The sequence below is a fragment of the Rutilus rutilus genome (assembly GCF_951802725.1).
Source record: "Rutilus rutilus genome assembly, chromosome: 10".
In the NCBI taxonomy this organism is placed as follows: Eukaryota; Metazoa; Chordata; class Actinopteri; order Cypriniformes; family Leuciscidae; genus Rutilus; species Rutilus rutilus.
In genome coordinates, this window is record NC_140215.1 from 30,854,071 (window position 1) to 30,867,749 (window position 13,679).

Sequence of the window (13,679 nt, forward strand, 5' to 3'; positions counted from 1 at the left end):
GAATTCGGAGAAAAAGGAGTTTTCCCCATAACAGCGTCTAACGATGCAGTACTCGTTCCCGTATCTCAGGGAACCGAGGTTACGCAGGTAACAGAGTACGTTTTCTGTTTTCAGTTGATAACGGTGTCGTATAAACGGCCCTGAAGTTAATAACTAATGATTTTCACAACAGAAATGAATTAATCAAAAACAATTGAGCTAATTAGCGCTAGGCTGTTGTACCAGCCAAAACAATCTTTGTTGCATTAATTTCCTTTTATCACTGTAAAGCTCTATATAAATGTAGGTGACTTGACTTATTAAATAATAAAGCACGATTCTGACACGAGTAGCGAACTTCATCCACCTTTTGTTTACACTTTCTCCACACACCTTACATCATTACACAACTGTTCAGGCTTCCTTTCCAAAATAGTAGTCCACAACACAATTCACTTATGAACACCTCATTTTCCCCTTAAAAAAAAAAAAAAGAAAGAATAGAATGTCAGAGTGGCATTGACAATGTAGACACATCCACACAAAAGATCCAGAAAACACAGGGTGTGAGCACATCGCTCTAGCATCAGTGTACTTTTTCATTTAGTGTTGCAGCCGTTTGGCGAACAGTCATGTTAGTTGGTGAGTGCACAGGAGCAGATGGCAAAATAGACAGCCTTGTGCGCCTTTGCCTGCCATAGAGGAGCTAAAAGTGTGAAGTACCAGTTGCAGCATGTGGAGTGGCACAGTACCTGCAAGAAGTCAGTTACCACAGGTTTCCATGGCTGATGTTGCTGGATGGCCATCTGAACAGTGTTTTTGAGAACACGGTTAAACCTCTCTACAGCACCATTAGCTGCTGGGTAGTAGAGAGAGGAACGATGGTGACAAATATTCCTTCCTTTCAGAAATACAGCGAAAGCAGCAGACGTAAACTGAACATCGTTATCAGTAACAACACTCAATGGATTTCCATGGCTGCTGAAGACTGATGACAGAAATCACTGAATCCGTAGTGACAGTGCGAGTAAAGGAGGTCCAAGGCCATTTGCTGTAATAATGAGTTAATGTTATAGCAAACCTGCTGTCGGATGAATCGGTGCCATTGGCTGACCATATCCATAGCCACTTTCTGCCATGGTCCATCTGGCAGCGGCACTGGCTGTAGAGGAGCAGGGTGGGACTTGACAGTTTTGTCATTGAGCTGAAACAACTTACTAAGCTGCAAGCCAGCAGCTTCTAGTCATTGTAAGACTGCTTGAAGTGCTTTGTCATGCTTAGACATGTCACATCGGTGGATGATAATGTTGTTCAGGTCATTTTCAAACCCTGGCCAGCCAGTCAGGATGATGGTCATTACCTTGTGAACTGCTGCAGGCGCTGAAGCCAATCCGTAAGGAACACAACAAAAATGGACTAGTTTGTTGTGAGTAATAAAGGCCTTGAGGTCACGACTGTCCTCATGCAGTGGCACTTGGTAGTAAGCATTAGTCAGGAGAATGGCAGAGAAAACAGTAGAACCTTTTAGAGGTTGTCTCAAAACATTAAAACATCAAGCTTTTACAACTCCTTCAAACTGAAAACTGCTTCACACTTCAAGCTTTTATAACCACTTCAGACTTTAAGCTTTTAAAACTACTTCAAACTTTTTAGCTAGGCTTTCTCAAGCCATCATCAAAGTTTGCCATGACAAAATAATTTTTATCTAGTTACCGGTATTATTATTCTGAGGTCTGGTATGACAAACCTTCAGGCTGGTATGGCTCGTGTTCTATCTTTTCAAACTAATCCGCCTTACACAATTCCTGTAGCGGACTTCCGAATAGGCTATTTTTTTTTTTCTGGTAATGACTGGTATAGATAGATAGATAGTATCATCACCATATAAAAAAATGTTGCATGAGATGTCCTCATTCATATACTGAAACAAATGTGTGTGTGTGTGTTGGTGCAGAGCCGCCACCTGAGGGGTCTGGTTGGAGTCAGCTGGAACTAGCAGCAGTAATTCTTGTGCCGTCGTGCCTGGTGTGTGTAGGTGTCGTTCTGGGAATGTGTGCCATACAAAACCTGCGGTGCACACACATTAAAGCCCACAAACAGGATCCAGAGGAACCCCTGGATGACCATACTCTGGTGTCACCTGACAAATGCCTGAAAGAGCTCATCTATGACATGAGCACCTCTGGCTCTGGTTCAGGTGAGAGCTGGCTGTGCACACAAAAAAAAAAAACAGACTACTCAAATGTTAGTTATCATATGGTTTTTTTTAATAACATGAATATGAAAAAAAAAGTTAAAGTATCATGAAAGTGGTGTGAATGACTTTATACAGTGCGTGCACAATTATTATGCAAGTATTTTTTTCCCCCAAGAACATTTTTCCAATTCCAAACCACATCAATCTTAACAACTATATTTATTTTGATAAATATAAATATACATATAGAATAATTTCTATCATGACAACTCTCTGAAGATTTTTAGCATGGTAATTTATATGACAATGTTAATGTGTTTGGTCTTGGAGGAATAGATCTGTTCTGCTGCTGCTGCTGCTGAATTGCTGCTGCTGTTGATTATTGCTGTTGTTGTAGATTATTGCTGCTGCTGGGAATGTAGACTGTCCTCCGCTTGAGAGGATTCCAGAGAACGCATTCCTGTAAACTTTGGTTCCGACCACATTAGTTCCCAAGCAAAATAGAGGAGAGCTTGATCATGTGAATTTGATAAGAAGACGCGCAACACTATTTATAGGCAACATTTTTGCGCTAGAACGCTTGTTTTTCAGCGGGAATGCAAATTAGATTAGCACTTAACCATGAACACAAAAGCCACACCACACAAATGGCTTTTAATTAGCTTTTAATGGCTTTTAAATGGTTTATTTAGTTAGCAAATATGTCACTATAATTAAGTTCTTTCCATCTATCAATTTCTTACTTTCACATTTAAAAGATTCGAGGTTAACTTATACCCTACTTGGTTAGTCTGCACAAATGATCAACATGCTTGTTTGCTTTGCGGCCCCTTTAAATAAAGTTTAAAAGAAAACCAAGCATTCGATCTACTTCAGAGCGTCCACAAATCTTTCTACGGCGTCGTTGGCAGGGTGGCGAGAGCGAATTTTGCCACTCTTGCCGGCGGCAGTGTGAACACACAGTTTGCCAGGTCCCTGGGAGTTTCCTGGGACACCTTGTACTTCTGGAGACTCCAAGTAGTTTGCAGTTCTGGAAAATAATGGCACTGGAGACAAAAAAAAAATATATTATTAAGGAAACCACCAGGAACTCTTTAATGTCTTTTGCAGTTAACATGCATAATTTCTTCTTAACCTGTTTGTTTTTTGTGTGACTCCGTTGACCCAATGAGCATTTTGCTGTCCAATGGTTACACCTTTATTTTACAATTTCTGTAGTATTGCATCCTTCTCATGGGCATTTAATCATTTCTGACTTTTCAGTATGAGTTAAAACCTTTTTTTTTTGCCCACTTTTACCTGTTAGATTTTACCTGAACATAAGGTGTTTTTCACAGTTAACAAATATATATCACTTATAAATGATTATATACAAAATCAATAGTAGTTATTAAGATTGATGTGGTTCGGAATTGGTAAAATGTGCTTGGAAAAAATATGATCAGAATATTGACTTGCATAAAAATGATGCACACACTGTAAGTTAATTTAGATAAAAATGCCTGCTAAATGTACATTTCCTTCTATTCTTCATACAACGCTTTGTATGACATCATATGAGATGAGACATATGAGATGAGTCATGTGGATTATTTTTGTTTTGTTTTGTTATATGTAAATGTTTGAATACACTGTGTTCCAAATTATTATGCAAGTGACATATCAGTAGGGTTTCAATACAGTAAACATTCCGATTTTAGTTTTTCAAAGAAAGTGTTTGTTTTATTTATCATATCTTTTTAGATTACTGGTATCAATCTCAGACAGGTTTGTTTAGTAGTTTGACAGGTCTTCTTAGGTAAATGAAAAAAACCTACTTAAAGAGGTTGTTCCACATTTTTAAGTAAGTCACAGTTCCTTTTCTGTCGGTCACTTTCGAGGTTGTGTCGAAATACAGACACAAGGGGTCATTCTTGGGTGCCCCAAACACCTCAAAGGGGTGTCCCTTTGCATGTCTGGCCATGCCCCCCGGACATGCATACGGGCGTATAAGTTGGCTGGCGTGCATCACACACTTCAACTTTGTTCTTTGGAGCCTAAGCACAGCGTCTCTTCATGAGAAGCAATATTTCCATTCACCTTGTAACTGCTGCTGGAAGCAGAGTACACATCAGTGGTCACTCTCAATGTGTTGCACAGATAAGGGCAGGGAGTTCCCCTGGGTCCATCAGTGATGGTCTGAAAGAGGCATTGTCCTTAATAAAAGAGCGAATTCCTCTAAAAGAGCTGCACGGCAGATCATGTCTTTTTAAAGATGGTGTTCCTTCCCTTTCCTTCTGGTTGCAGGGTGGCCATGAGCACTGTCTTCAGTGAATGGGCTGTGCTCCTCCTGAAACAACATTTGTGGATGGGGTCATGTGGCGGTGAGCTCTGAGGGCAATCTGGGGGTTACATTTACATTTACATTTAATCATTTAGCAGACGCTTTTGTCCAAAGCGACTTACAAATTAGGAATAAATTAAGCGAGTCATCGTGAAGAGGCAAAAAAACAAAGGCAGTTCAGGCATTGGTCAGAGTAGCATAAGCCCGATAAGCAAGGGTTTAAAGGAAAAGGATTTTTTTTTTTTTTTTAAGGTTAAGTGCTCACGGAAGAGATGGGTTTTCAGCTGTCTTTTGAATGTTGCCAGGGATTCTGCATTCCGGATGAGGGTGGGGAGAGCATTCCACCAGCATGGAACTGTGAATGAGAATGTTCTGGAAAGTGATTTTGTGGCTTTCTGTGATGGAACCACGAGACGTCGCTCGTTGACCGATCGTAGGCTTCTCGTAGGGATGTAGACTCGTAGAAGTGAGTGAAAGTAGGAGGGAGCTGAGCCTGTGATAGATCTGTAACACATGGGACGGTTACAATGGGAGAGTTTCCTCCAGGTGAATCCCTGTCGGCCTCCCGTTCCTTTAGCATGCTCGTCTTCCCCTGGTTCATCTGTCCTCACTACCCTCGATGGTGGGGTACTCAACTCAGGTTGAGCGTGCGATTATAGTGCATTAATGCCCGCAAAATGCCGCCACTTGAAGTAATTGTCTGAGGCCCCCATCCAAAGCTTGTAAGTCCGCCCTGCATGCAATGGCCATCCTGCAAGTCTACCAGGTGCAAGCCAAAGGTAATGCAGGAAATGCATTCTGCAACCGACTATGTCCACCAGGGTGGGAATTATACCGCGGCCACGCGGCCATGGCCGCCGTTGCCCTACACTTTGGCCTTCATGCCCCGTGAAAAAAAAATCATCGTACGGCCACAGTGGCCTGTGTGCCCTGGCCCTGTCCAAGCTCCATGTATAAAGCAGAGCATGTGAGCGGAGTGGAGCGGGAGCGAGCGGGCGGATCTTGGACAGAGCGCAGAGCGGCAATTTCAAAAGGACGGAGTGTCGCCCTATTTCCCGCTCCAGTTTCGCTCCGCTCACACCACGAGTCTGAAGCATGCTCAGTCAAGCCTGACCCTGAATCCATCTGTCTTGCACAGTCATCAACAGTAGACTATTTTCAGTCAAAACTCAGCTCAATAATGGAGTTCAAAAAGTACTTCAAAAAGGGAGGAGAAGTCATACAGGTGTAGCCTACTATTAATAAGTCGCTCCGGAGTATAAATCGCAACAGTCAAAAAATGCGCCATGAAGAAGAAAAAACACATATAGGCCTAAGTCGCACTGGACTATAAGTCGCATTTATTTAGAAATTTATTTCACAAAAAAAACAAAAAAAACAATGTTACAGACTGGACAGTTCTCCATTAGGACGTGAGCGCTCTGAAAGCGGCACTAAAAGACTGCTTTATAAAACTTTCACAGAGACCTCAAGCAGAAAGCACAAAGCCTGTCTTTAAATTTAATTTCGTTTTGTATTAATTGTATCTTAATTTTAATCAATGTTTCATCAACCAATTGTCTGGATTTAATAAATTAGAAGTGAATATATTAGAAAATAGATAATCACGACACGAAGGCGCCGGCGAAACTGGAGCTTGTCTCATAAATGAACCGAAACTCAGCGTATAGCTTACTTGCCTCACAGACCTGAGATATATATATATAAAGCTTGAAATGTCTACTTTTAAACAGAACAATTCAAAACGAAAGAAAACAGACTTCTCTCTTATGTAATCCGTATGAAATGTGCATTTCTCTCTGGCGCGTTCACTACTGCGAAGATCGCGAGTCAGCATCTTTCCAGCCGACACAGACCTAAAAAAAAAAAAACTGGTTTATTAGTAAACAATTAAAATGTCTCCTGCTATATTTTACATATTCATAATCATTCATTTTGCCGGTTCGTTGTGACAGCTTTTAGGTGCTTTATTGGCAGCAGCGCCACCCTTACATCGCATCAGCACCGAAAACATAGAGATTCTTTTCTTTTGGGGGCATTTTGTTTGTGTTCAGACTTTCTCAGTTGTTTTTAGGCGCGATGTTAGAGGACGCTGCTAATAAAGTTGCTAGTAGGCCCACACATTGGATTCACGTTTATTATTATAGGCTAAAAAAAAATACCCCAGTTTTTATGCCGTTCGTATCATTTTATTTTGTTGTATTTATCCGCCACACCTTGAAGGCCGGCCCGTGAAAATATTGCCTGATATTAAACCGATCTGTGGCGCAAAAAAGCTTGGGGACCGCTACAAGTGATATACATGTAGATTTTTTTCCTTTTTTGGAGCGAGCGGGGGGCGATTTGAGTGGAGCGCGAAGCAAACTGCGTTGAGCGCTGAGCGATAATGATTGCGAGGGAGGGTGTATACCTTCTGGATGAAATGGTTCTCTCTCTCACACTCACATGATATAGAGGACTGAATGAATATTTTGAATGCTTTTATTGGCATTTGTGTTGTTTCTGAATGCTTTTATTGGCATTTATGTTGTTTCTATTGTTGTGTGAGGGTGTATACCTTCTGGATGTAATGGCGCTCTCTCTCTCTCTCTCATTAAAAAATGTTTTTTTTAATTAAAAAAGTCATAATCCATGTCTTATTCCAAATTAGTATGTTATGGTATCAATCTGAATGGGAAAACCATCGAATTGTACTCAATGGCCTTTGTGCCCTGTCATATGGCCTTGGTGCCCCTAAAAAAAAAGAAAAGGTGGAGGCCAAATGGCCTTGCCCCTAAAATTACATAATTCCCACCCTGATGTCCACACTTGTGGTCCAGGAGCATTACCTATGGCTAAACCTTGCCAAGATGCGGGATGCCAAGAAATAACACTTTCTTGATTTTCCCAAGGTGGAAAGACAGGGCTTGGAGAAATGCCTGTCCACCTCCATCCTACTGTGCGTGGCAGGTCTTTGGGGAAGCACAACCTGATTATTAGGTTCCTGAGAGGTGTACATAGGTTGAATCCTTCAAGCCCTTGGGATCTTTCTTTGGTCCTACATGCTTTACAGAAAGATCCTTTTTAGCCCTTACAATCAGTTGAGCTTAGTGCCCTCTCTATGAAGATCTCCTGATTGCGCTCACCTCCATCAAGAGGTTGAAGGACCTACAAGCCTTCTCTGTTAGTGACTTGTGCCTGGAGTTCCCTTTCTGAGGTGGTTACGTGCACCTTTTTGTCCCAGAGACTTCCTCAGGTTTGGTGATCCAGAACATCTTTTCTACCTCCTATCACTTGACGGTAGTAAGTTCAGTGGGGAACTCACCACCAGGCCCATTACCCGTGGTATAGCCCTTTCAGGTGAGCCCTGGTAATCGGGCTAGAGCTCTGTATGTAGTGATTCCCTAATGGTGACCCTATATGATGCATTCTTCCACTGTTCAGTTTCCCTATCAGTGAACCTAGTGTCTTCCCCTGGATGGAGCTAGCTCCGTCACCAATTGCTGTGGCTGGTAGTCTCCCCCTCATCAGGTGGAGCCCTCCACAGGGACTCTTTCCTGTGTAGTATTCTCCCTTTCTGGTGATTCCTTAGGATGTATTTTCCACATACTACCATCCCCATTTGGGCAGGATGTGGTATCCATAGTGTTCCTTTCTCAATGAGAAGGATTTCTCAGGTTTACTCAGTTGTAAAAAAACAACAACTTTATTTTGAACGGCCTCTTCCCAGAGGTGAGGGTCTCCCTCTGATATGCGAAGACCTGAGGTCAGTTACCTTGAGCGTTGGAAGGTTGCGAGTAGCTTAGCTACAACTGCTTTGGCACGTGGAGGCCTGCCTGCATCTGCACCGCCAAGTCTCGTGACACAGTTCAATAGTTGTGGCGTTTAGCATAGCTTTTTCCCCATTGTTGTTTAATTCACGGGACCGGACACCAGTTATTTTGCCAAGAGATCTCTTTTTTGTTTAATGTCGAGACTGGAGAGATGATCTTTCATTCCAGTTTTCCCTGTTCCTCTGGACAAAAAGGTTGGGTTTTATACGCTGCTTAACATCTGGTTTCTATTTAAAATTAAATGTATAGTGAATCGTTAAGTCAACATATGCATTGAAACTTATATCTTGTCTCTCTGTCTCTCACACGTTCATGCAATCTACAGTCTACCTCTCCCAAGCACACCGTGATTCACAAAATACGATTACAGATGATTATGAATACTAATAAAGAATAATAATACTTAAATAATATTAAATAATGAAATTTTCTTCAGACTCCTAGTGTTGGTAAATTTGACAACGTCGAAAGTGACCGACAGAAAGGGAACGCCTGGGTTATTAGTGTTCCCCTCGTTCCCTGATGGAGGGAACGGAGACGTTGTGTCCCTCCTGCCACAATTTTGAACTGCCACTGAAGAGGTTGAGACGCCATCTTGGCTCCTAAGAACAAATCTGAAGTGTGTGATGCATGCTGGCCGCCTTATAGTCCCGTTTGTATGGGATGTGGCCAGACATGCAAATTCCACACACCAGTTCCATTGGCCTTTTTTGAATTCTTCAGAGGTGTTAGGGGCTCCCAAGAGTGACCCCTAGTGTCGGTATTTCAACACAACGTCTCCGTTCCCTCCAACAAGGAAAAAGGGATTCCACTAGTAACCAAGACGTTCTTATGCAATGTATGCTTTTCAGCTTTCTCAAGATGAAAAGCATGACATGGTGCAACGTCTTGCAAAAGGCATGAAACCAACTAATATTTAGCAAAAACTGAACGGAGATGATCAAACTATCAAAAGATTTGTGAGACATTTAGAGCTCAGACGAACTCGGTCAGATAAATACTCATTAAGAAATACTCATTTCAAATAGCAAACAGGTATTTGAAGCTGCTGGAGTCTCAAGAACCTCTCCAGGCAGACTGGCAGTCATGCATAAAGTTGCATTTCTGAAATATCTTCAGAAATATCTTTCTTCCTCCCTAAATTGCATGAAAACTGTGACTTTCTTAATAATGTGGAACAACCTCTTTAAGTAGGTTTAAATAAGAATACCTGGCAAACTATTTAACGTAGCTAACCTGGCAAACTATTTTTTAATAAAACAAGCACTTTCTTTGAAAAACTAAAATCTGAATGTTTATTGTACTTAAATCCTGCTGATATGTCACTTGCATAATAATTTGGAACACAGTGTATATTTGAATCACATGAGATGAGTAAATGAGTAAATCTTTGAAGAGCTAGATATGATTTAATGATTTTAATGAATCATCATAAATATACATTTTCTTTTGCAGTTGAGTGAGATTTGAACAGGTGTATGGACATATATCTGTTGTTAACCCTTTAGCTGACAGTTTATGTGATATTCTCTCAGGATTGCCCCTATTGGTCCAGAGAACGATTGCTCGAACCATTGTCCTCCAGGAAAGCATTGGAAAGGGGCGCTTCGGGGAAGTGTGGAGGGGCAAATGGAGGGGGGAGGATGTCGCTGTGAAGATCTTCTCATCACGAGATGAGCGCTCCTGGTTTCGTGAGGCTGAGATTTATCAGACAATAATGTTACGCCACGAGAATATTTTGGGATTTATCGCCGCTGATAACAAAGGTATCACATGAAGGGATTTTGGTGTAAAATCACATTAATGCATGAAAATTGATGTAAGAACGAGGCTTGTTGTGTGTTTGAATTGTTTTCTTGCATATAACAAGAAACATATTTAGTTATCATTTTATTGCATACAAATATTTGAGTAAGATTTCATGACAGGAGTTTAATGTCATAGGTGCACTTGATGCTGCATCAGTAGCCGATGCTATGGAAACACACTTCAGATGTGATGATTGTCTGAAGCTGGTATAGAATCAAATCAATTGACTGGCTGATGCCACTTACACCACCCACTGAGGCATGTGTCACCAGTGGATTTGCTTGCGCCATCACTCAGATTTCTCTTCTTCAGGAAGCAGGTTATCTGACCCTTGTAGTGTGTCATTCTTTTGTTCTATTTGATTGGACTCATCATTTTGATTGGATTCATTGAGTGAATTATTCTCTTCTGGGGGAACATAATGGTATTTTGTAAGTGTGTGGCTCTGCACAAGCAGTGTATAATGAATTGTCAAACTGTCTGCACTGCAAAAATGGCAAGAATGAAAACACCACATAAGTTAGTTAGTTAGTTTATCCTTTATTATCTCCATTAGGAGAAATTTGTTTTGGGCAATCGAGAGAGTAGGTCAACATACAAGTTCACTGTTCAGTTACACTTCATCCATACACGCCACAAAAGAAATAAAAGAAATCAATACTTTTATTAATCAAGGATGAATTAAATTGATCAAAAGTTACAGTAAAGACATTTATAATGTTACAAAAGATTCTATTTAAAATAAATGCTGTTCTTTTGAACTTACTATTCATCAAAGAATCCTGAAAAAAATGGTACACAACTGTTTTCAACATTGATAATAATAATGAATGCTTTTTGAGCATCAAATCAGCATATTAGAATGATTTCTGAAGGACCATGTAAGACTGAAGACTGATGCTGAAAATTCAGCTTTGATCACAGGAATAAATTACATTTTAAAATACATTAAAATAGAAAACAGTTATTTTAAATTGTCATAATATTTAACAATATTACTTTTTTTTTCTTTTTTTTCTTTTTTATCAAATAAATGCAGCCTTGGTGAGCATAAGAGACTTATTTTAAAAACATAAAAAATCGTACCGATCCAAAACTTTTGAACTGCAGTGTAACTATCCCAAAATGACTCAATAATGACAATTATTGCACAAATACTAATATTACACTATATCTTCACTTAATACATAATACCCAACACATTACCCATTTGCCAAGACTGCATAGCTTGCCATACTCCTCAGTCTTGCTGATGGCTTCCTTCGTTGAGAAAGAATAATAGCGTGAGCACATCATTTTTGAGGCACTGGTGATGATGCTTTATTGGGCGGTGCATGCACCATCAGCCAGTCATATTGCATTATTCTATATGGGCTAAAGACCCGTTGTGTTCCCATAGGCCCTGTTTACACCTGGTATTTAGATGTTTAGATCAGATCACAAGTAGACAAGGAAGACACACTACCGTTTACACTTGGTGTTTTAATCCGTCTATTGTGTCCATTTTCGACCACTTTTGTCCTGATTTCTTTGAGGGGAGGGGTATATGAGCTTTTTTTCAGATCTTTGATTAAATTAACAAAATAAGCCTGTATAATTTACATATGAGATGACGGGAAATACATACAGAGAGCAGCAGGTTTTGTTTCTAGCCACAAGACCACAGTGAACGTGGTGAGTGTGTGTTAGAATCAGGAATGGTGAGAGAACATTGTTCTTGGTACTTTTTTCATCTTCAAATAAAACTTAGGTCTTCAGCCGACAATTTTTTTATTTGGCTAGTGTGCTTGCCATAATGTTTACGCATTAGGTAGTAGTCAGAGAGTATGCTGACTTTTGTGGTTGTTCAAACGCATTTGACCTTTTAGCAATTTGAATTTGAATTTGTAAGCAATTTGAATGCAATTTCGACTACCCCTGAAAATGGTCGAAAGTGGACAAGCTCAAACCGTTTTAGACCTCGTTTACACCTGTATTAAGCGTTCTCCACTTGTGATCGGATTGACCAAAACGCTGTGGTTTAAACAGGGCCATAGTGTCAGCTGCTGATGCAATGTCTCGTTCTACTCAATGAGCTAAGGTTATATACCAAACTAAGACGTTTTGTAAGATGCTTTATGCCACATGCTTTAGGTCAGTGGGTGCCAACCCTGGTCCTGGAGTACCCCTAACATTGTACATTTTTGATGTCTCTCTTATCTGACACATCCATCTGAGGTCTTGGAGTCTTTACTAACCAGCTGATGAGTTGATGTGTGTTTGATTAGGGAGACATCTAAAATGTGAATTGCTGGGGGTACTCCAAGACAGGTTTGAGAAGCACTGCTTTAGGTTACCAAACCAATGCAAACTTAAAGGGATAATTTACCCAAAAATGAACGTCTGTCATTATTTATTCCCCCTCAAGTTGTTCCAAACATTTCTTACTTTCTTTTCTTTTTGTCACATATGAGAAGATATTTTGAGACATGTTTCAGTGTTTTTTTTTTTTTTTTTTTGTCCATACAACAGAAATCAATGGTAAAAAACAACAACTTTTATTTACTTTGGTGAGTAAATGATAAAAGAATTTTCATATTTTGGGTAGTTTATCTTTAATAGCTTTAGTTTCAAAGCAAGCACTGATAACCTGACCATTATTAAAGGATCAATTATATGACAGTCATCTTTGTCCAGATTTTTTTCCTTTGAATTATAAATGCATAGACCTAGTCCAAAAATCATACAGATAGGAATAAATACTTTTTTTATTTTGATAAAAAAAAACATTTTCGAAAGTAATGATTACAATTTTCCATGAAAACATGTTTTTTCATGATGGTTATACCTCTTGACATTTGAGTCATTAAATCAAAACTTGCATTTTGAGATATATTTTCAAATCACTTTGGATGTTCTTGTCCATCATGTTTGGGTAATCTGTCTATTTTGTCTTTCTTCAGATAATGGCTCATGGACACAGCTGTGGCTGGTGTCTGAATATCATGAGCATGGGTCTCTCTTTGATTACCTGAACAGATACACGGTATCAGTGGAGGGAGTGATAGTTCTGGCACTGTCCATCTCCAGCGGTATCGCCCACCTGCACATGGAGATTATTGGCACTCAAGGTGTTGATCATATGCATCAGTTGATTTATTTTTATTTTTATTTCTGTTCTAGTTTCTCTGGAGGATAAAACCTTCACTTAGTAGTGGAAGTCTATCCTCCTCTAAAAAAAACAAAAACATTCTAGTAATTTTTTTAGTTACATACAGTACATGTGTAATACTGGTCATAGAATAAATGTAATATGTAATTAATATGTAAGACTAGTCAGGTAATATTAGATATTTGTTACAATTAACAGTTGAACAATTAAAAATATATTTAACAGTGTCTATTTACACTAACTTCACAGACTAAATTACAAAATAAATCCATTCAGAAACAGGAGTAGTGGCCGGGAGAGTAAAGAAAGTGGATAGGTCAGATGTGACTGACCGGAGTTTGAGTCCGCCTTTTTGTGAACCCATTCTTTACTCTATTTCCATTACATATCAGCTGGGAGAGTTTAAAT

The 13,679-nt window shown here is 39.8% G+C and overlaps 1 protein-coding gene across 3 annotated transcripts in view; it reads left to right on the forward strand.

Annotated features, from left to right (window-relative positions):
* The window catches only part of acvr1c (activin A receptor type 1C), a 117,174-nt gene that overhangs the window by 86,244 nt on the left and 17,251 nt on the right, over nucleotides 1–13,679 (forward strand). For all 3 annotated transcript variants that reach the window (XM_084422349.1, XM_084422350.1, XM_084422351.1), the window contains 3 exons: nucleotides 1,934–2,176; nucleotides 9,847–10,077; nucleotides 13,063–13,230. In XM_084422349.1, the coding sequence (XP_084278475.1) occupies nucleotides 1,934–2,176; nucleotides 9,847–10,077; nucleotides 13,063–13,230 (642 nt within the window). The remainder of the gene's footprint in view (nucleotides 1–1,933; nucleotides 2,177–9,846; nucleotides 10,078–13,062; nucleotides 13,231–13,679) is intronic.